Here is a 24,414-nt window from a genome sequence, read left to right on the forward strand (position 1 = left end):
TATACCAAACATGCACTATGTTTGGTATAAGTTTGTCTTTCTGTGTCTCTACTAAAAAGTCTTTGAATGTTGTTTGCTATTGTAGCACTTTTTACAAGGAGATTATACTTGAACAGTTCCAAACTGTACATATTGTATGAAGCTTCTTCTCTCAATGGGTTTATTTCTGTGTGGAATTTCATATCTTACAGTATCCTGTAAATAAAGATTATTTCATCCTTTATTTAAAAAAAAAGCAGCAGCTGCTGTTGTGGGTTAGCAGGCAGTCAGGGCTTACATGGTTCAGGGGAGGCCTCAAGCTTTGCGGCAGTTCTAATAGAAGAAGTTGGGTTTTATATTTTGTAATGCCTATATGTAAGGGGTGGAATGCATGGATTGTCAGGGGATCTTGGTGCAAGGTGAGGGAAAAGTTGGCATTGGTCTGTCACAGTTCTTGGCATTTACCCAAAGGAGTTGAGAACGACATCCACACAAAAACCTGTGTTTGAAATGTTTATAGCACCTTTTTTCATAGTTGCCAAAATTTGCAAGCAGCCACGGTGTCCTTCAGTATGTGAATGTGTAAATTGTGGCACCTCCAAATGATGGGATACTCAGCCTTTAAAAAGAAATGAGAGGGCTTCCCTGCCAGTGCAGGAGACACAGGTTCAATCCCTCATCTGGGAAGAGCCCACGTGCCATGTGCACCACAATTACTGAGCCTGTGCTTTGCAGCCCAGAAGCCATAACTACTGAGCCCAAGTGCCCCAACTGCTGAAGCCTGCACGTCCCAGAGCCCGTGCTCCACAAGAAGAGAAGCCAATGCAATGAGAAACCCGTGCACTACAACTACAGAGCTGCCCCTGCTCACTGCAACTAGAGAAAAGTTCACACAGCAATGAAGATTTAGCACAGCCATAAGTAAATAGATAAATAAATAATTTTAAAATAAAAAAGAAGTGAGATATCAAGTCATGAAAAGACATGAAAGACCCTTAAATGCATATTACTAAGTAGAATAACCTTAGATATGCAGATGGCACCACCCTAATGGCAAAAAGTGAAGAGGAACTAAAGAGCCTCTTGATGAAGGTGAGAGAGGAGAGTGAAAAAGCTGGCCTAAAACTCAACATTCAGAAAACTAAGATCATGGCATCTGGTTCCATCACTTTATGACAAATAGATGGGGAAGAAATGGAAACAGTGACAGATTTATTTTCTTGGGCTCCAAAATCACTGCTGATGGTGACTGCGGCCATGAAATTAAAATATACTGCTCCTTGGAAGAAAAGCTATGACAAACCTAGACAGCATATTAAAAAGCAGAGACATCACTTTGCTGACAAAGGTACGTATAGTCAAAGCTATGGTTTTTCCAGTAGTCAAATATGGATCTGAAAGTTGAACCATAAAGAAGGCTGAGCACTGAAGAATTGATGCATTTGAACTGTGGTGCTGGAGAAGACTCTTGAGAGTCCCTTGGACAGCCAGGAGATCAAACCAGTCAATCTGAAAGGAAATCAACCCTGAATATTTATTGGAAGGACTGATGCTGAAGCTCCAATAGTTTGACCACTGATGCAAAGAGCTGACTCCTTGGAAAAGACCTGATTCTGGGGAAGATTGAAGGCAGGAGGAGAAGGGTATGAAAGAGGATGAGATGGTTGGATGGCATCACTGATTCAGTGAATTTGAATTTGAGCAAACTCTGGGAGATGGTGAAGGCAAGGAAGCCTGGAGTGCTGCCGTTCATGGTGTCGCAGAGTCAGACATGACTGAGCGATTAAACAACAACAGAGTGAAAGGAGCCGATCTGAAAAGGCTGTATATATATCATATGATTGCAACTGTATGGCACTCTGCAAAACTGTGGAGACAATAAAAAGATCAGTAGTTTCCAGGAGTTCATGGGTGAGAAGGAAGGATGAGTAGGTAAAGTACAGGGGATTTTTTTTAGCACAGTGAAATTATTCTTTATGATACTATAGTGGTGGTTATATATCGTTATGTATTTGTAAAAATTCATAGAACTGTACAAAGCAAAAAGTGAACCCTAATGTGAACTATGGACTTCAGTTAATAATACTATATCAGTATTGGCTCATCAGTTACAACAAATGTATCATAGTAATGCAAGATGTTAATAATATGGGACACTGAGGAGCAAGAGGAAAGAGGGCTGAAGGGGTACATGAAAACTCTGTACTTTGCACTCAGCTTTTATCTTAACCTAAAACTGCTCAAAAAAGTTGCCTTTTAACTTAGAAAAAGGTGAATAGATTAGGGAGAAAAATATTTGCAATGCATATGGCAGATTAAGGACTGCTGTTTATAATATACTAAGAAGTCTTTCATATTGACAAAATAAGAAAAACAATCCAGTGGGAAAATGGGCAAAGGATATGAATAGACCCTTCTTGGGGAGAACAAATTTAAATGCCCCCCCAGAGAATGATGACTTCAAACTCACTGTTATTATAGTAACATTAAGATATGAATTTGTATTGTTCAAACAAAGAGCAGTTAAAAAGATTCCTGGTGGGAATATGAAGAAAAGGATTCTCTTATTAATTTTGTCAATAGAAATGTAAGTTATTATAGTCTTTTGGGAAAACAGTCTTAATATTTATGAAAATAAGAAATATTTTAATCCTTTGACCCAGCAGCCCCATTCCTGAAACAGTGTATAAAAATAAAAACACCAGTATTTAAACATATATGTTCAAAGATATTTACTGAACCATTATGAGTAGGGATAAAATAGTAAAAACAAGTGATTGCCCATTTATAGGAGAGTGATTGACTTAATTTTGGCACATTTACACCATGGAATATATTGCAAATGGTGTTGACTGAGAAAAACAAAGTGTATAATGACATGCCGTTTTTTTTAAAACAAGTCACAAAACCCCATAAATATGTAAGTGCATGTGCATTTATGATTATAACTATGGGAAGTACAAACAATTATGCCAGTTGCTAATGTTACCCACAGGTGGGGGTTTTTGTATGAGAGAGGAAAAGAGGAAGGGGAAAGACAGGTGGAAAATAAAAGGAAATAAAGCATTGCCTCCACTGCATTCATGATAGCCTGGTTATTTTACATTGTGTTTGTGTAACTGTGGCTGTGCATGAAAAAGGTTTTATCTATGGGAAATAACCTGTATGTTCATGCTATGTTATGTGAAAAAAAGCAAGCTGCAGGTTGACATACATTATATGTGTCTATTTCAATGAAAACAAAAAATGAAGAACTGTATATCCTAAGATATGTTGATATTACATATATAAGATATGTATGGAAGGACATACCTGTTCATTATTTTCTTTCTTTCCTCAGTACTTGAAGGGGACTTGTTGGGTACTTAAAATGATTAGGGTTAAGGGTGAGGTAGGGGTGGAAGGTTAGTTTTTTCTTCATGCGTTGTATTTTTTCCCTTGGTACAAAATGTAGGTGTACTTTGTAATTTGAAAGACAGCAAAGAAAAAAATGTGTCTCTCTTTAAGGCTTCCAATTCTGGTCATTCAATAATGGCAATGTGGGTGAAATTTGGGAATGAAATAGTTCTCTTCATGTGCAGATTAAAAGGTTAATGGGACAAAACGACTGCAAAAGTGAACAAATGGCAGAAATATTCAGATTTTATTGTTTTTGGCCAAAGGTTAAAACAAAATTTTACTAAGACTTCTATTTAATAGAAATACTGAAAAGGAGATTTGGTAAAGTTTCTCCCAGTGTGAAGCAAAACAAATATAAGGAAACCTTGCAGAACAGTTTTAAATGAAAGGGTCATAGCTTAGTGTTCAACTGATAAACTTTGCGTTTCCTAGTAATTCTAGTGACAGTTATTTTGCTAGTGGCAGAATATCACAGTGGTTAAAAGCAACAGCTTTATTTAGAGGTACTTACTACCCATGGAACTTCAATTTTCTCATGTGATAGAGAATTTTGATCATAGTAATATCGTCATAGATGAATTGTGAGGATTAAATGGATTACTAATTGAAGGTGCTAAGAAGAAGAGAGCCTAACACAATGATTGCTTCGTGTTACTAGCTGTATGAATCTAAAGCTCTGGTTTTGAATAAAACACTTTTTTCATAAAACTGAAGTATGGTTGATTTTTAATGTTGTGTTAATTACTTCTGTATAGCAAAGTGATTCAGTTATACATATATTTATAATATTCTTTCCATTGTGGTTTATTATAGGATACTGAATATAGTTCTCTGTGCTATATAGTGGGACCTTATTGTTTATCCTTTCTATATATAAAAGCTTACATCTGCTAGCCTATGAGTCTATTAAGTTGCAAAGCCTGTGTTCTTAACCATTAAACCTAATGTGTATCTGTTTGGAGGAAAGCAAATCATTTTAAGTCCTTTCCCCAACTGCAGGCCCCATTAAGTTATATATTTTATGTGAATGCTCTCTCTTCAAATAATAGGCCCTGAACCTTACTTTTCTAACCCACAAGTTTGGAAAGAGGATGTATCAGTAGATCCACAAACAGTATCAGCTGTACCTCACCATGTCTGTGTGATGAAAAGTAAAAGTACAACTCTGGGTTATTCAAGGTTTTCCTAAGTAACAGCATTAGTGAAAACATGTGTTTGAATAGTTTCCAGAGTTGTCTAGAATTATTTTCCAGTTTAAAAATGCCTGCTAACAGAGTTAGTTTTTAGATTCTTTTAACTAATTTTTTCCCCTCCTTGAAATGACCCTCTTCTCACTCATCAACAATTTCTATTACATGTATTTGAAATCAGTATTTATTTCATCATTTTGAACACTTTTTCATCCTAAATTGAAGTCAGTTTTTTTTTTGTTAGGAGTCACCTTGGGGCTCAGAGAACATAGTTTATAATAAAGAACTACAGAACTATGAAAAATAAACAAACAACAACAACAAAAATCTAACAGTGAAAATTTTCTTTAGGAAAATACAGAGCAACCGTTATTTTTGGAACTTAAATAGTCATCATGAAATCAGAGACATTAATCCGAAGACTTAGTTGATTCTAACCGATTTTAGGAAGGGTATGTCTGATAAATGTTGCTGTTATCAGGGAATTCCATTCCTTGAGATTTATCTTGCAGATGTTTTTTGAAAATACAGTTTATTTGTTAGAGCAATTTTAGTTTTACAGAAAAATTGAGCACAGAAATTCCATATACCTCCTTCCTCCCACCAGGTGGCGCTAGTGGTAAAGAACCTGCCTGCCAATACAGAAAACACAGGACATGCAGGTTCAATCCCTGCGTCAGGAAGATCCCCTGGAGGTGGCATGGCAACCCACTCCAGTACTCCTGCCTGGAGAATTCCACGGACAGAGGAGTCTGGCGGGCTACAGTCCATGGGGTCACAAAGATTCGGACAAGACTGATCGACTAACACTTTCACTTTTCATAACACAATTATAGTTTCACATATAGAGGCGTTTCACTGCCTTAAAAATCCTCTGCATCCCACCTATCATCTGTCCCTCCCCAGACTCCTGTCAACCACTGATTTTTTTTTTAACTGTCTCTATAGTTTTACCTTTACCAGCATGTCATGTAGTTCCAGCATGTCATGACATGTAGACTCACACAGTGTGTAGCCTTTTCAGATTGGCTTCTTTCACTTCAGTTCAGTTCAGTTCAGTTGCTCAGTCATGTCCAACTCTTTGCGACCCCATGAATCACAGCACTCCAGGCCTCCCTGTCCATCACCAACTCCCGGAGTTTACTTAAACTCATGTCCATCGAGTCGGTGATGCCATCCAGCCATCTCATCCTCTGTCGTACCCTTCTCCTCCTGCCCCCAATCCTTCCCAACATCAGGGTCTTTTCCAATGAGTCAGCTCTTCATATCAGGTGGCCAAAGTATTGGAGTTTCAGCATCAATATCAGTCCTTCCAATGAACACCCAGGACTGATCTCCTTTAGGATGGACTGGTTGGATCTCCTTGCAGTCCAAGGGACTCTCAAGAGTCTTCTCCAACACCACAGTTGAAAAGCATCAATTCTTCGGTGCTCAGCTTTCTTCACAGTCCAACTCTCACATCCATACATGACCACTGGAAAAACCATAGCCTTGACTAGATGGACCTTTGTTGGCAAAGTAATGTCTCTGCTTTTTAATATGCTATCTAGGTTGGTCATAGCTTTCCTTCCAAGGAGTAAACGTCTTTTAATTTCATGACTGCAGTCACCATCTGCAGTGATTTTGGAGCCCCCAAAAATAAAGTCTGACACTGTTTCCACTGTTTCCCCTGTTTCCCCATCTATTTCCCATGAGGTGATGGGACCAGATGCCATGATCTTAGCTTTCTGCATTTAAGGTTCCTTCATGTTTTTTCATGCCTTAATAGCTCATTTCTTTTTAGCACTAAATAATATCCCATGGTCTGGATTTACCACAGTTTAGACATTCACCTATTGAAGGATATCTTGGTTACTTCCATGTTTTGACAATTATGAAGAAAGTTTCTATAAATATATGTGTGCAGGTTTTTGTGTGTATATATGTTTTCAGCCTCTTTGGGTAAATACAAAGGAGCATGATTGTCTCACTGTATGGTAAGAGTAATATGTTTAGTCTTGTTTAAGGAAAAAAAACTGGCATAATGTCTTCCAAAGTGGCTGTACCATTCTGCATTCCCATCATCAATGAACGAGAGTTCCTATTGCTTCATCTCCTTGTAAGCATTTGGTGTTGTCAGTGTGTTAGATTTTGGCCATTCTTATAGTTGTGTGGTGGTATCTCCTTGTTTTCATTTGCAATGCTAATGACATGATATTAAAGATAAAAAATTCTGGTTCCTGGATTCAGTTGCCCCTATGAAATAGGTTTCGGCTTGAGCTTCAGGTATTGTGAGTCTCAATTCAGCAGCAACCGGTGGGCTGTCCCCAATCTAGTGAATGCTTAAAAAGACTGGAAGTTCTGTGTCACATGAAATTAATCTATCTATTGAATGCATTCTTGTACTTATATTCCAGAAAAAAAAGTTACATTGCCCATCTCTCCTCCTGAACTGGATCTTCTAGATTATTAGATTCTAATCCTCCATATTAGATTGCCCTTTGGTGGTTTATTTTAGCCTTCGAACTGTTTTTGGTATTCCTATTGATCTGTTCCTATATGCTTCATTATAACTACAGTGAGAGTGAACCATGATGTCATCTCGTTCTGTTGTACTTTGTTTAAGAATTTATGATGAGCTCAGCCTCATGGTTCGTAAAGAATGGAATCTTAACAGTTTCTCCCAATTCCATGTTTGGAGCCTACCGGTTTTGCTTGTTCACACCTTTTACTGTTAAATGAAAATGGTATCTTCAAAAATGTTTTTCATAAAACCTCCAGGTGATTATTTGAATTTGGATAAAGACACGGGCAAAGTAACATTCTCCTGTCTTCTTTCACAATCCACTGAGCTCATTCTGACCTGCTGTGTGAGCGGTGAGAAATAAATAACACTAGATGTGGCCTTGCTCTGTCTGCACCTCTGTTCCCACTTTCTGCTGGAGCACTGGAAAGAAAGGTTGAGTTTTGTGAACATTTCCAGCTATTAAGTGGATGGCTGCCAACTCAAGTGTTCTGATCAAGAGAAATGATTCCTCCTTCTTCAGTCCCTGGGAATTTAACCCAGACAGATGTCAGGAGGCACAGAGAATTCTGCCCAATTTTCAGCTTTGCTAATATAGAACTGAATGAATGGAGAGTACAGAGCTGGAAGGGAGATTGGGATAGGCGGTGGGAATGGTACAACATCTAGATCTTTCACCACTACTTGGGTTATTATGGCCCTATGCCTGAATATTAGAAACATTAAAAAACAAAATGCAAATAGTTCACTGGTCAAAAAGCATAACTGCAGCTGCTAAAACAGAATAGTGTGTGTAATCTTAGGTCAGCAACTCCTATCTTCGTCCGCATGGTCCCTAGTTACATGTGTTATCTCACTTAATCTTCACAACAAACCCATGATATAGACACAAAATATCCAATTTACCAGGAAAAAAAAACAAGTTTAAGTAAAGTTTAAGTAAATTGTTCAAGATCACACAACTATTAACCATAAGAACCATGTTCCAATTTGGAACTGTATCAGGAGATTCATAGAATTTAAGGGAAAGTAGAAAAATGGGCGGCAAACCACGGGGCCCTAAGTCTCCGGGAGGCCAGGTAAAGCCATATCACAGAATAGTCTAGTTGAGCACTGTGCTTGGTACGTGTACACTTCAGATGCAGTACTGTTGGACTCACGATGCCAACAAGGAGACTTGATTAACTCTTTCTTTGCTTTTGTGTCATTCTTTGAAATTTCAAGTTTTGCGAGCCTCATTTCACGTGTTCACATTCTAGCCTCCAGGAGATGGAGAGAATTATCTGGCCTATTTGACTTCTGTTGGGAGGGTTGGGCCCTGCTTCCCATGAAAACTGACACAGTTTTCTCCCAGATCAGAAGAGTATTTGGATGCTGAGCAGCAGCAGTGCAAAGGGTCAATGCCCATCACACCAGCTGTGTATGCAGATACCCATGTGGCATTCTGCTGAGGACTGGTTCAGCTCAAAGTTATGCCTTCTTCATAAGCCAGTCTGTTTTGTCCTGAGCCCAGGGCTGCCTGACAGTCCAATAGGACTTATAGGCACTACATAAAGTTTAGGGGTTTTCCCAGGAGGGCCTCTAGTTGTTTCTGATTCACTAAAACTACAGAAAAGAGTGAGAGCAGAGGCGGTCAGCTGTTAGGATCAGCCTGAAGAGGCAGCATGTGGAAAAGGGGCCCACAGGAAAAACCCTCCCTAATTTCTGGTCTTAACTGACCCTCTGTGTAGTGTCTTGAGACCCTGAATTTGTGTGATATGTTCCTGGGCAAAATTTCATTGTACCTTTATCTGATTAACCGTATTAAAGTTGTTTTTTTTTTTTTTTTTTTTTTGGTAATGGGAAGGAAAAAGAATTCATGTACATGGTTTTTCTTCACTAATTTACTTGCATGTCTTTGCCCTTCTCCTGGACTCTTTTTCCCTAAAGATTAGGGACCATATCAATTTTGCATCTTAAGTATCTAGCCTTGTGCCCAGCATACAATAAGCACTTTAAAAAATAATTGACTTAATGAACAAATGAATTTTCCTTAGCAATCTTTTTTTGAAACTGAATTGATTCTCATAAAACAGTGGGAAATTTATAGTCATGAATGTTGAAACATTTTATAATATTTTAGGTTAACAAATAACCTTTTAAAAGGCTGCTTTGGAAGGTAGGACCAGAGTGACATGCCCTCTGTTTTTATTGTTACAGGTGTTCCGGGACTTGGGGACTGAAGTACTGTCTGGAGCTGCCAAAGGCTACAACATATGCCTTTTTGCCTATGGGCAGACAGGCTCTGGGAAGACGTACACCATGCTGGGCACCCCAGTGAGTGTTGGGATTGGGACGTGATGTCTTCTTAAAGCCACGTCAAACCTGAATGTTGCATTGTCCTTGCCACTGAGAGAGTATGAGTTTCATAGTCGGCTTCAGTCAGATTTAAAGGCTTCTGTTTTCTGTTAAGAATACATTTCTTAGCACCCTAATTGACAGGTAAACTTTGAATAATTAGCCCCTCTATATTACACCCGAAGAACCTTAGAATTTCACAACTCTCTTTGATGAAACAGACCTTGTCAGTCCTTCTGAATTTCTCGTATTTCTCATATCATTTCAAGTTCATCACTTGTAACTTTTTAATGCCTTTGGTGTAGACAAGTCCTAGACTGCCTTAAGTGCTGGATAAGGCCATGTAGATATGGGGCTATGTGTGTGTTAAATCTGAGTGTTAGAAAGAAGCGGGAGAACCAAATACTGGGATGGGAGCTTTCAAAAGTGTGTAGGACTTATGAGAGCCTTCTTTTATCATGGAAAATTAGGAGGGTAGAGTTCCTTCAGAATTCCTCTTTGTTTTAGGTTTAGAAGAACCCTGGTGAGATGAACTGGTGGGGCAGATGATAAATAACACCATATAAGGACATTTTTCTAGGATATTATTCCTCCTGAAAGATTGTCCCTGTTGCTATGGGCCCAGATCATTGCTTAACTAATCATCAGTGTGATGTCTTGAGACCTTAAAGGTTCATGTTTGCTGTGATTTCATATGTTTTAAGTTAAAAGAAGAAAAGACTCAGTAACCCAGGGGTATAAAGCCATTAACCTGAGTACAAGTTAGCACTGAATCCAAGATGAAGAAATAAGCCACTTCTCTCTAAATGTGTGTTTTGAACATGCATGTACTCTGGTTCTCCTCCGTGTGCGGGGATAGGAGATAGGGTTCTGGGAGGGACCACTGTGGTAAAGTGGGCTTATCCAAGAAGGATGTCACCTCCACTGCATGACAACGGATATCTGGGTTTGCTTCTCCTCTCTTCCTTCTTACGGTGGTGATCTGCCCCTCACCTGATACTTTCCTCCTGTTAGATTCTGAGATCACTGGCAAATAGAGTCTCCCACATACCACTGGGGATACTGCCTGGAGTGAAGAGGCTAGAGTGAGAATGCTGTCCTTGCTGAGCGCGGGTCCCGGGTCCTGGGGGAGAGCGTCAGCATGAGCGGACAGTGATGCTTTCTTCTCTTCCCCAGGCCTCTGTCGGGCTGACACCGCGGATATGTGAGGTACAGACTCTCTTTTGACTGGATCCTCTCAAAGTAGGTTTTCCTTGTACATCCCTTCAGTGAAACTACAACCCTCTGGTTTACGCAGGGTCTCTTCATCAGGGAGGAAAACTGTGCCCCACTGCCTGCCTCCTGCAGTATAAAAGTAAGGTAAGAACCTGTTGGGCTCTGCAGCCTGCAGTGTTTCTGTGTCCACTCCAGAGCTTTCCTCTCTGCTTCCAGAGTTACCCAGAGGAATGGGGAAAAGTCACAGCAGAAGTGTCTTAGAGGGCTTGTCACGTGGATGTGCAGATGTGTTGTAGGAAACTTAGTTTCTACCCTCAGGCTTAATGAGTTAGTGTCTCCTCTGGACCAGCTTCCGTTGGCTGTCTGGTTTCCCTTCCTTCATTTTCTGTTCAGCTTCATACTAGCTTCTGGAATTTCTCTTCCAGCCCCCTCCTGGGTTGTTCTCCAGGTTAGTAGTTCCCAAACTCTTGTGTGGTGGGTGTGGGTGCATGCATAGTCAGGTCCGACTCTGTGACCCTATCGTCTATAGCCCACCAGGCTCCTCTGTCCACGGAATTTTCAAAGCAAGAATACTGGAAACTCTAGTACCCAGACCAGTGCTGGCTACCTCCAGTGTGACGTTACCAATTGCCGTTAATTTTCTGTATTCTTTTTTTTTTTTTGGTGTTTAATGTCCTTGTTTAAAAACATGAGACAAATTCACATACCATAAAATTCACACCTTTGAAGTATATAGTTCAGTGATTTTTTTTTTAGTACTTACAAGACTGTTCAACCATAATCACTATCTAATTCCATACCAATTTCATTGCTGTAAAAAGAATAAATGTCCTTTTTAAAAATTAAATGGTTGTGAATATTATTTTTACATTTTTAAATTTGTAAAGTAAAATTTTGCAGTATATATTATGTGTTTTATTGTCTATGAAATCTGGGAACCACTATTCTAAGAGCTATCTGGGGGTCCCTATGTCTGAATTTGAGATGATTAAGAAGGGAAAATTTATAAGGAGTGTGTGCAGAGAGCAGCTTTGAGCTGGAGCCTTTTTTCTGATTGCTGGCTCTGCAGGCAAGTATCCATGGTCCAGTGAGGAAGACCTTTCTGTGAGAAGTGTGCTTTCTTATTTAACAAAATATTTACTGATTTCAATTAAGAATTGCAGCTGTTCTATTATTTTAAAAAGTATAAAATGGCAGTAGATACCAATAAGACAGAGTATGTCTTAAACAGAATCCTAGTGTATAAGATAGGTAAAATGAGAGTTGTGCAACTTAAATTAGAAGTGGGAGCAGAACCCTTCTCACTTAGCTTCCCTAATTGCTAAGCAGTGGTCCTTGAGATGCCTTCTATGAATAATAGAGCTCAGAGATCACATTTGAAAACCACTTCAAGAAACATGCTTGTAAGACTGTATGCAACAGGGAACTGGTAAAGGCACAGGCTGATGGCAGCCTAAACCGATCCTCAAATAGCCTCTTGAAAGCTAAACTTGAATCAGCGCTCACAGTGTAAACCTGACCCTGAAGTAATGACAGCCAGTGCTAAACGCCCTGTGTATACATGCGGAAAGAGACTTGGGGGGAAGTCTGGAGGGACCAGTGTCTCAGAGTATCAGAGATACTCTAAATAAGAACTAGAACTTTATGATTCTTGGCTTAGTGTGTTTCCCACACCTTTTCAAAATCTAATTTTATACCTTTTTCTCCATGTCTCTAGCTTCCTGGAAATCTATAATGAACGAGTGCGGGATCTGCTAAAGCAGTCTGATCAAAAAAAGACCTATAATCTGCGGGTCAGGGAGCACCCAGAGATGGGGCCGTATGTACAAGGTGAGTCACTATGGTCCTGGAAGTCAGAGACCAAACCAAAACCTGGGAAGCTCTCCTGATCGTTACTGATTCATTCAACAAACTTGTAATGAATACTCACTGTGTGCCAGCTACTGGTATGAGATGCCCAGTAGATACCAATAAATATAAAAGATGGGCAAGCTGACACTCTTGTGGGGTGTGATGTCAGTCAACAAGCACTAACCACAGTTGTGATAAAGGCTAATAAAAAATAGATACAGTGACGGAAAAGAGCATCTTTGTGGAGGAAAAGCTTTGTGTCAGGAAAAGCTTCCTTGAGGAGGGTGGTAACGTTTTACCCGGAGGGGCACAGGAGCCAGTCGTGAAGAATAGCATGGCAAAGGGAAGAGTGTTTCAGGTGAAGGGAACGGCATGGGCCAGAGTCCTGAGTGAAGGCGTTGGCTTGGTGATTTCAAGGAGCTGGTGTGTCTAGAGCATGGTGAGCGAGAGGTAAGTGGCATGGAATAGCGCTGGGTCTGTGGTGTCAGGTCCAGTGGGCCTGGGATGGATTCCCAGGTCAGCCAGGCTCTGTTTTGGGGTACTTCCTGTTCCAGAGATGGTGAGAGTCAGGGTCGTGGGGAGATACCAGACATGGAGCAGGGCCTACGCTGCTTCCTCATCAGACATTGGTATTTGATGTTTGCTCCCATCTGTCTTCTTCCATTAGATTAGGTCTTGCTGTTGGGGCCTTTTGTTGGGGAAGCTTTCACTCTCTCGGGCCACTCATAATAAATAACATGAATTTTATGTTCCTGTTTTCTCCATAATATGCTATTAATATCCCCACAGGCAGAGGGACAGGAAAGGTCAAGAGCTGGTCTCTTCTCTGATCAGAGCATGGCCAATGGATGACTCAGTAGGTGTACCAGTCACAAATTCTGCTACTTGAGTCTTTCCCCAAATGTTTCACCCTAATTTGTAGCTAGAAACAATGGTTAAAAAATACCACTTTCTTTGCTGGGAACCAGTTGGAATTTCCTCTGTAAAACCTTGTGTGTACACATTTCTGTGTAAAGCAGTACTTGGAAGGCAGACCATGAGCGGTTGTAGTAGTGCCAGTTTCTCATCTTTTTGTTTATCTTTATCTTAACATGTTTTTATGTGTGAATGTGGGGGGTAGGTAGTACCTAGAGGAGATCTCAGTTGTAGTTCTAACGTCTTCACTGCACAGAAGATGATATGAAGTCTGGAAGAAGTTAAGGGACGTTCCCAAAGTTCCACAGCTACTTGGGGCAGGGTTGGAACTAGGAACCTTGTCTAGGACTGGAAGAGAAGAATGCGACAGAATCCTGTACGTGGATCACAGCAAACCTATGAACATAGGGTCCTGATTGGCATAGTACCTGAAACCCTGAGTATTCATGCAAGGTGGTGCAACCTGGATCATCCACCCAAGGTCGGTGACAGGATCAAGACTTAAATTCAATGGTTGTTTGGATGAAGTGAATGCTGTTGGCTCTTTGTTCATGGAGTGAACCCTTGTGCAGAGGGAGGATGCTTGGTGCTTCGTAGAAAATATTTCTAAACAAGCAAAAAGTCTCTTAGGTCCTTTGGATTACATGTTTCTTAAAGGTGGTATGAACTTTTTCAGTCATTACAAATTTAGGTGGACATTTCTCTTATTTCTTATGAAGGAGCCATGAACTGACATAGCATAGAACCAGTCTTGGAAGACAGGACCCTGAATAGTCACACTGAACTATGTTATTTCCATTACTACCCTCTGATGGCATTATAGCAAAGTTTTTATGTTTTTTTTTTTAAATGTTTGCTTTCTTTATTCATTTATTTTCATTGTCTGCCTGTCTGTCTGTATTTCTCTATCTTTGGGCTCATAGAACATAATTCCAATGCCGAAAGCGGTTTCTGCTTTGAAACCAATCTATAGGAATTTATTAAGTGCCTGCTAGATGCCTATTCTAATCAGGGTGCCATGGAAAATATGAAAATACAAGAATTTTAAATTTTAATGTAAAGAATTCGTAGTTCTAGTTCAGAACTATAAGCTGGAAATTGATAGCTGCCTAAATCCAAGGAAAGAAAAGGAGTAGCCTCTTTTCATTAAAAAGTTAATTAGTTAGATGACAGGTTAGTTGAAATCTGAAATGTGCAGAGCCCTGTCCAAACCACACGTAAGAGCCCAGTGGTTACAGGGTCTAAAAGGATAATAAGTGAGGCAAAGACAGTATCATATTTTTGCTTTGGCCTTTATCTTAATATACAGGGATGGGTACAAAGCAGGAGGTTGTTGGAAATAAGTAGTTGGGACTCTGAAAAAAATTGTTTTGTATTTTCTTTGTATTCAGTCTGCACATAACAGCATTCTTGGTTTTGTTTTTTTAATTCTTACACCTTTTTATTCCTTGCCTTTCTACACCAACTAGAACCCTTATTAAAATGGAAACAATATTTAGTTTTGTCCCCAGGGGAAAACTCCAACATTTTACTATGATGTTTGCAGTAGCATGCCTGTGTCCTCAGTCGTTTCTCTTTGCAACCACATGGACTGTAGCCCACCAGGCTCCTCTGTCCATGGGGTTTCCCAGACAGGAATACTGTAGTGGGTTGCCATTTCCTTCTCCAGGGGATCTTCCTGACCCAGGGATTGAATCTGTGTTCTCTTGCATCTCCTTCTCTGGCAGGCAGATTCTTTACCACTGTGCCACTTGGGAAGGCCATTTTCAATAGCATGTGTTGTTAATAGATACTCCTATCATACACTTCTCAGACTAACAGGAAGGACCAGTTTTTGTTTTGGTTTTTAATTCCTATCCATGGCAAACCATGGATCAAAGTATTAAATACTTTGCTAAAATGAAGATGAATTACTAGAAAAAAAGTAAAAGACATATTAATTGTAAGCCCAGTTCTTCAATCTGTCATATTGTTGTAAAGGTTTCTAACGCTTTCAGTTTCTGTACCCATCTCATCACCTGTCGATAACAGTTTGAGAACTGACTCCAGTCGGTACAGCCACTTTGAGAAGCACTACCTTAGCAGGTTAAGGGAATTCTCTTTTTATCTTAGTTTTCTAAAAGTTTTTATTTTTTAATCTTGAAGCAAACTTTTGAAAAAGTTGCTAGTATAAAGAACTTTTTTACTTGAGCCATATGAAAATAAATTGCCAACCTAATGACCCATATACCCTGATTATTTTAGGGTATTTTTATTTCAAACAAGAAATACTCCTGTATAGTTATAACATGAAATCCACATCAGGAAATTAACTGACGCATTACTCCCATCTGATGCTTAACACCCATTTAAGCTTCACTAATTGTCCCAGTGATTGTCCTTTGAGTCCAGGGTTGCCTTTGGTTAGTGTCTCTCTCTAGTGTTCTCCAGCTAGAAAGGCTCCTTGGTCTCACTTGACTTCATGAACTTGACACCATTAAGTGGTGCATAATTTTGATACGTCCATTATTCATGGTTTTTACTTTCCTCACCTAAGGTCATATCTGCCAGGCCTCTTTACTTTGAAATCGCTTTTTCCTTTTGTAGTCAACAAGTGTTTTTTGGTTGTGGTACTGTAAAATCGTGTGTGTCTTATTCTCATCTAACTTTCAGTTTATTTATTAACTTATTTATGTTGGCATAGACATGTTTCCTATGGTATTAAATGAGCCTCCTTCTGTTACTATTATTTTTTATTTTGATGCTCTGATTATCCCGGGTTTAGCCAATGGAATCCCCTTCAAGTGTGTTCATGTGACTTTTTGACATATCACCATCATTCTTTGAGCACTTCCTTGCTTTCTGATAGGAGGTGTTCCAGGCACATCTACTTTCCCTGTCTCAATCTTTGAACCAGTCATTTCTCCTAGGATCCCTGGTTCTTTTTTTTTTTTGAAGTATAGTTGATTTGCAATATTGTGTTAATTTCTGCTATACAGATAAGCATTACTTCTGACGTTATTCTAACATTGCTTTTACCCCACTCTCTCCTTGTGGAATTCCAATTACAGGTTTATTAGACCTATTCCTTATGTAGTTTATGATTCTTACCCTTTCTTCTATATTTTGTATCTTTTGGCTCGCTATGCTGATTTTGGTTATATGATTTTAACATATGTTTCACCTGTATCTAACCTGCTGTTAAACTTACACATTGAGTTCTTATTTTCACTTATAGTACTTTTCACTTCCCAAATCTACATTTGATCTTTTTGTTATAGTTTCCAGTTTTCGCTGAAATTTTATAATCTTGTTTTTAGTCCCTTGAAAACAGTAAGCAGAGTTACTTTAAAGTTACTATAACTCCAGTATCTGGATCTGTTTTAGGTCTCTTTATATAGTCTGTGTAATTTTTGCGGATTTTCATTTATGTTATCAGATATACTTATGTGCTGGTGTGTCACAATTTTGTTCCAGACAATATTTGCTAAATTGCTTATGGAAATAATTTAGAGGTCTTGAACAATAATATCTTCTGGCAAAGAAGACTCGTATTTACTGGTGCCAGGTTCCTGAACACATAGGAATCCAGAGTCAACTCAGTCCAGTTGAAGGACTAAGAATGTTCAAAGCTGAGCTGAGGTCCCTTCAAAAACTGTTTAATTCTAATTAAAACTTATTCCTGTGTTTTAGCCCTTTAAGTTTCCAACTCAGAGAGGTAGGGTGCCACAGGGCCCACCTGAGCCCTGGACTGCAGTCTGTGTCTCTCTGTATCTGTGAGGTTGTCAAGAGAACTGCTGTCAGCCACTTCTCAAGATACGGGAAATGCTTTGAGGGGGAAGATGTCTGCAAATGCTGGCCTGATGTCTCTGGGCTTCCATCCTTCCCCATTATATGGCCTGAAAAAAGGTCACTATCTGGTCATCCCACTGTGCCTTCACATTGATGTCTTTTATATTTTGTCCAACTGTTTCTAACAGTCTTTGGCAGAAGTGTTGGTTTATATTATCTAATTTGCCATTACTGAAAATGGAAGGTCTCTATCTTTGGTTAAATTTTTAACATTCTTTTTCTTTATTTGAACATTTTGAACAAAAATAGGCTAGTATAATAAACCCCATGTTCACAATAACCCATAACCCAATGACCCTTGGCAAATTCTACCTTATCTACACTTCTGTCCACATTCTATATTATTTTGAGGCAAATTCCAGATATCAGTTCATGTATAAATATTTTAATAGGTAGCTCTAAAAGATAAGGAATGCTTTTTAAAGAAATTGCACTCACAAAATTATTATCACATCTAAATAATGTAATAATTCCTTATTAGAAAAAAATCCAGTCAGTGTTCAAGTTAACTATGTTAATTTTTAGTGTAATTGTATTCAGCTATGAGCCCGTGAAGATACTTTGGTTCCTGAATCTCTAATAAACAGATTCTCTAGCACAGTTGTGAAGGCCTTTTTTGACTTGGTGGGTAACCAGCCATAAAGATTTACTTTTGTGCCCTTAGGTACCTCCTTACCTTTTATCTAAAGCCTACCCATTCTCCAGTGGCTAAATTCAAGTCTCACTTCCTCCACAGAGCTTGCCCTGACTTTTCCTCTGACTTCCTCAACATTTATTATCTTACTACTCCTGCGGCACTTGGCCACATTATCTTGTATGATTTCTCATGACTGTAAACTGTGGGAGGATAAGGACGTGTGTACTGTATGTTTTGTATGTCAAATTGAGTCCACCATTTTGTGGGGCATGTAGGCCCTATCTACCTCAGAAATTTGATGAGGGCCAAATGAAGTAATTCATGAGAACTTTTCTCATAACTTAAATATAGCACAATTCTAAGGATTTTTTTTTAACTTTTAATTTTATATTGGGGTATAACTGATAACCCACATGTTGTGATAGTTTCAGGTGAATAGCGAAGAGACTTAGCCATACATATACATGTATCCATTCTCCCCCAAACTCCCCTCCCACCCACATAACACTGAGCAGAGTTCCATGTGCTATACAGTAGGTCCATGTTGGTTATCCATTTTAAGTACAGCTATGAGTACATGTCCATCCCAAACTCCCCAACTCTCCCTTTCCCTCATCCTTCCCTCTGGCAACCGTAGGTTCGTTCCCTAAGTCCATGAGTCTGTTTGTAAGGAATTATTATTATTCTTTTCGTTGTTAGCATAACCGCTATGTGAATTCTAGACTATAATCTCTGGGAGTGTAGAGACTGATGTTGCCAGAGAGACTGTCACAGTGCCTGACAGTAGGCTTCCAGTAAATATTTTTTGATCTAATCCATTATCTGAATGAATAAAGTTGTTCCTCAATTCTTGTCTGCCAACTAATACGCAATAGGATAATAAATTTAATTACCTACAAGAAAAGGTTAAACTTTGCCAAAAAATTTTATTTAATCTCTTTTTTCCTCCTCACAAATCTGATAGGTTTATCTCAACACGTAGTTACCAACTATAAGCAAGTAATTCAACTCTTGGAGGAGGGAATAGCAAACAGGTAACAGGTTTGTTTGTCCCTGTCATTCTTTCAGTTTCATTCTTCTTTCCTGTGTTCTCACTGCCCTTTTGCAGTATAGATTCTCTCTGCAGCTCCCCACATTCACAATCAGGAGGCCTTTGTCAGAACAGAAATGTACCCAGGGTAGGGGGACATGGCTGAGATTTAGTGCTCTTCTCACTGGTGGTGAAGCTGGCGTTTGTCCTGGATATAGTAATATTAGGTAGTAAGCCCAGAGAATTACCCTATGTTTTATCTTATAATACACAACTTCTGCTATTTTCATCAAAGAAACGATTTTTGCCTGCATTGTCCTCTCCTTGATAGAGATGATGTAGTACAATATAGTTTAAAATTTTTCAGAAAACCATTTTTTCTTCCAGAAAAGTTTTGCATACTGTAATTGTTACTGAGTCACTAAGTCATGTCCAACTCTTTTGCAGCCCCATGTCTCTTCTGTCCATGGGATTTCCCAGGCAAGATTATTGGAGTGGGTTGCCATTTCCTTCTCCAGAGGATCTTCCCGACCCATGTCTCTTGCATGTCCTGCCTTGGCAGGTGGATTCTTTACCACTGCGCCATCTGGGAAGCTTGTAAAGTTTACACAAAAAGACTGTTTAGAATCAGCTATGAAATACTAGGTGCTGTAGACTCTCCTAAAAGCTATTGTAAACTATGATAATACTCTATATTTTTAGTTACTATGGAATACCCACAATGTTATTAATATATGCCCCCCAAATAGCCTTTTCATGTGAAGAAAAAAAAAACTGGGGAAATTGTAGTCTTCTATGTCCCCTGTTAAGGAAAAGATTTAAATTTAAAGTTCCGTTCCTTGGTTTTCATAGAACTATCCTGGAAGTACTTGCTTCCTGTCTTCAGGGTACCCTGAGTTCCTTGATTGTTAAGTGTCAGGCTTCACCTTGTCCTTTTTATCCTTCAATTGACCAGTCTCTAGATTTTGACTCTTTTCTTCAATTCTGTAACTTCTCTGAGAACAGAAGTCAATGAGTTGGTCTTAAACTGAAGCCAGATTGACAGACTCAGGTTTAGATAAAGAGAAGACTCTTCAGACTTTAAAGGCCAGCATTGGAACGAATCTCTCAGGGAGACTGTGCATTCTTCACCTGGCTTAAGCGTGATGTTCATGTAATTCAAGATCTCATTTTTAAAGCCCTTTCTGGCACCATGAGATTAATATTCTTAATAATGACTGACTTTCGCTGTCTTTGAGCCTTCTTCTCCAACAAGTTCTCCATATCTACTTGTCTAATTTAAATAGGTCTGTTTTAGGGATATTCTTCTAGGTTGATGACTCTCTAGTATCACACTTTTCCATTCTGATTTTTGACTTCTATTGCTTAAAAAAAGTTCTAATTGTGGTTTAGTATGAAGTTATACTCACTGTTGTTCTCAGATATCAGTACCTGGAACACTGCTTCTGCTTTCTTGGGACCATTCTCCTAACTATAAAAGACTAAATACTGGTGTTTTGTGATCCTCACTTGTGAACCTCAGCACTAACATTTCTTGTGTTCCGCATGGATCCTTAAGGATCCACCATGCATAAGCAATCTTGTCCTAATTTTCTTCCCTTGTGTACACAGAATCACAGCAGCAACCCATGTTCATGAAGCCAGCAGCAGATCCCACGCCATCTTCACTATCTACTATACACAGGTTGGTTACCATTTAAATGTTTGCTCAGATTTCTTCCTTTCATTGTTCCTTTTGACTAATTTTCCATTTTCCTGTTTTTCTTTCTTTCTACCCTTCCCTTTATAGGTCCTCTGATATGACCTAATATCATAAGTAGGACCTACACACAATCTACTAAGCTGCTCACCCAGAAGGGGTTGAGGCATTGCATAAAGACTAATCAAGTATCTTTGACTTACATTTTACTTTTAATATGTCAAAGCACTTTCATATCCATATGATCAGTCTGGGCATTTAAAATAAAAAGCAAGATTGAAATGAAAATACACATTAAAATTTAAAAGTAGAAGATTCACTTTTATTATGATGGAGTGAGGAGGTTAACAAACCCTATCCCCCCAAAGCAACAATAAACCTAGACAAAAGTGTCAAAATAAGTATTTCAGAATAGATGAAAGCCATATAAACTGAGAAGCATGTATTCAAGAGAGCTACTGAATTTCTGGTAAGAGTACAAATGTATGGCATGTTCCCTTGGGCTGCTCCCATCCCCACCCACACCCCAATCTCTGTCAGTGAGGAAGTTCAATCAGAGAAGGACAGATGGTGGAAGCCAGCAGCTTGGTTGCTGCCATTGCTTGAGGGGTTCACTTGATTGGGAGCATTGTCAGTTAAAGTGGGTGATCTTGGTGGCAAGCTAACAAGGAGATCAGTGGCTCCATTAACCTGAGATTGTAGGTCTGCTTCAGGCAAGAAGTGAACTGGAAAATTATCTGGGGGTTTAACTGGGAATTCTGGGAGGTGATATGGCCATAGGAAGCTTGATAAGATCTTCACATATCCTGGGTTGAATGGAAGCTGTGCACATATGCACCAGAGACTATGTGCCCATACAGCCCTGACTGACAGAATCTGCACGTTTGTGCAGAAGAGACACAAGAGGGCCCTGTTGGCTAGCGAACGCTGGAGTAAACTTAAAATGGCCAGAATTTTTAGTGACTTTCCCAGCTCACACATAGATCCATCAACAGAGAAAAAAAGTCCTATTGCCTTAAGGTGTTTAATTGCAATTTCTGACCAGTCTTTGGCTGAACATTAAGGTATGCAGACACAGGTGGCCCCCTAGAAGCCAAGCCTAAAATTAAAAACAACTAAAGGAAAAAAGCTGAATAGAGACCTCTTTGGCTGCATGCTGTAGAGGAGTCAGATTTTAGAGCTTTAGTCTAGGCGGGTTACCAGACAGACAAAGCAACAATCATTATCACCTTCAAGAGGAAAAAGATCAGAATCCAGGGTTGTTATGGGATTATCTAAAATGTCTGGTATTCAACCAAAAATTAAGACATGCAAATACAAATAAGAAAGTGCAGCCCATACCTAGGAAAACAAAACAGTCACTAGAAACTTCCTCTTAAGTACTCCACATGTTGAATTTAGCATACAAAGACTTCCAGGCAGCTAATATAATATGTTCAAAGAACTTAAGGAAACCATGTTGTAAAGAATTAAAGGAAAACATGATGATTATGATTCAAGGGAATTTCAATAAAATGATAGAAGTTATTTTAAAGGGGGCAATTCTGGAAATGTATAATAACAGAAATGAAAAATTCACTAATGAGACTCAAGAGTCAATTTGAGATGTCAGAAGAATTAATTAAGTTGAAGACAAAACAATAGGAATCATCCGGTTTGAAGAAGAATGAATAGAGCCGCACAGACCTGTGGCTTATCAGGTGTGTCAGCCTAAGTGTAAGGGGAATCCTAGAAAGAAAGAGGAGAAAATAGGCATAAGAAAAATAAAAAAACAATGGCCAAAAACAATCACCAAACATGTTGAAAATCATTAATGTATATTTTATTAAAAAGTTAATCAAGCTGGATCATAGACACTAATGTGAAACCTAAAACATTCAACTTGTATAATAGAAAATAACATGGGAGAACCTTGTGACCTTGGACTAGGCAAAGGTATTTTTAGATATGGCACTATAAATATAAATTGAACAAAAGAGCAAATTGCAGTTTGGAATGGGTCACAATTTAAAACTTCTGCTCTTCAAAAGACACTATTAAGTAAATAAAAAGAAAAGCCAAAAAAAAAAAAGGAAAAGCCACAGATAGGGAGAATTTACTTGTAAAATGTATGTCAGATGAAGGGCTTGTATCCAGAATAGATCCAAAACTCTCTAAACTCAGTAAAACAACTCAAAAAGATAGGCAAAAATTTTGAACTGTTACTTAAGAAAATATACAGATGACAAGCACTTGAAAAGATGCAGACATCATTAATTATTAGAGGAATGCAAATTAATATCAAATAAGCTATCACTGCCCACCTTTTAAGATGGCTGAAATTGAAAAGAATGATTATACTAAATACTGGCAAGATGTGTAGGAATTGGAGTTCTCATACATTATGTGGGAATGTAAAATGGTACAACAACTTTGAAAAAGAATTAGTTTCTTAAAAAATTAAACACATACCTACCATATGATTCAGCCATTGCACTCCTATGTATTTTTTCCAGATAAGAAATCATATATCCATAGAAAGACTTGTACACAAATATTCACAGCAGCTTTGTTAGTAATTGTTCAAAACTGGAAACAACTCAAATGTTCACTAAGAGGTGAATGGATAAACAAACCATGATATATTCATACAGCGGATGCTGTTAATACTCAGCAATAAAATTGAGCTTTTGACATGTACCTCAACCTGAATGAATCTATAAATAATTGTGCACAATGAAAGAAGCCAGACATTGTATGTTTCTGTTTATGTGAAATATCCTGAGAAGACAGATTTATAGATAGAAAATTGAATGTTGGTCTGGGGCTGAAGATGACAATGGAGATTGATTGCAAACAGACTTGAGTGAATTTGAGAAGTTATTGGAAATGTTTTAAAACTGGATTTTGGCGATGGATGCACAACATTAAAATAAAACAACAAAAATCCCATATTGAATTAAAAAAGAAAGCCAGAGTAGTTTTGCTCTTGAGGACTGGATGCCCCTGCTTAGAACACAGAGAGAGTCCTGCCCAGCAGATTAATAACATGCTGTGACTTAGGTTGTGTTCTGCTGCTGCTGCTGCTAAGTCGCTTCAGTCGTGTCCAACTCTGTGCAACCCCGTAGACAGCAGCTCACCAGACTCCTCTGTCCCTGGGATTCTCCAGGCAAGAATACTGGAGTGGGTTGCCATTCCCTTCTCCAGGGGATCTTCCCGACCCAGGGATCAAACCCAGGTCTCCTGCATTGCGGGCGGACTGTTTACTGTCTGAGCCACCGTGACAGGTTAACAAGAGGCAAACCAATCAGGACCCCTGCCCACCACACCGCCATGTGCTGTGGATCTCTACTGATGAGTTAGAGCCTCCCTCGGCAGAGCTGAGCATTTACCTGGTAAATTGTGCTCAGGAGACTTTGTGGGGGGTTGGGAGGAGGTTGCCTACCTACTCTATGGAAGTTTTGCTCATATTTTTAATGAAGGAAGAACCCAGGACTTACTGATTGTACCTGTCAGATATTGAGAGCTCATCTGGTTCAGAGGACATTAGAATACAGATTTCTTGAGTGAATTGGCTAAAAATCCAAATACTATCTTAATTAGGAGGGTGTCTGTGGGGAAAACAACAACACATCGTTCCAAATGACACTCTTTAAATCTATTTCCTCCCTCAGGCATTCCTGGAGAACAACCTCCCCTCTGAAATCGCTAGCAAGATCAACCTTGTGGACCTAGCAGGCAGGTAATTAGGATCTCAAAACCAGGTGGAATTATTTCCTTGACAATGACCCTGTTCTTACCCATTTTACAGGGAGTAAACTTTTCCCCACCTTTTACACATATCAATCA

The 24,414-nt window shown here is 39.1% G+C and overlaps 1 protein-coding gene across 4 annotated transcripts in view; it reads left to right on the plus strand.

Moving 5' to 3' along the window:
* STARD9 (StAR related lipid transfer domain containing 9) overlaps positions 1 to 24,414 on the plus strand; it is a 121,020-nt gene that overhangs the window by 41,772 nt on the left and 54,834 nt on the right. For all 4 annotated transcript variants that reach the window (XR_010663884.1, XM_065940181.1, XM_065940182.1 and 1 more), the window contains exons 4-10: positions 9,271 to 9,387; positions 10,585 to 10,617; positions 10,706 to 10,767; positions 12,341 to 12,453; positions 18,822 to 18,891; positions 20,499 to 20,571; positions 24,240 to 24,307. Coding sequence is in view for 3 of the 4 variants with exons in the window: in XM_065940181.1 (XP_065796253.1) it covers positions 9,271 to 9,387; positions 10,585 to 10,617; positions 10,706 to 10,767; positions 12,341 to 12,453; positions 18,822 to 18,891; positions 20,499 to 20,571; positions 24,240 to 24,307 (536 nt within the window). In the remaining variant the exon portion in view is untranslated. The remainder of the gene's footprint in view (positions 1 to 9,270; positions 9,388 to 10,584; positions 10,618 to 10,705; positions 10,768 to 12,340; positions 12,454 to 18,821; positions 18,892 to 20,498; positions 20,572 to 24,239; positions 24,308 to 24,414) is intronic.

Source organism: Muntiacus reevesi, chromosome 7 (assembly GCF_963930625.1).
Source record: "Muntiacus reevesi chromosome 7, mMunRee1.1, whole genome shotgun sequence".
Lineage (NCBI taxonomy): Eukaryota > Metazoa > Chordata > Mammalia > Artiodactyla > Cervidae > Muntiacus > Muntiacus reevesi.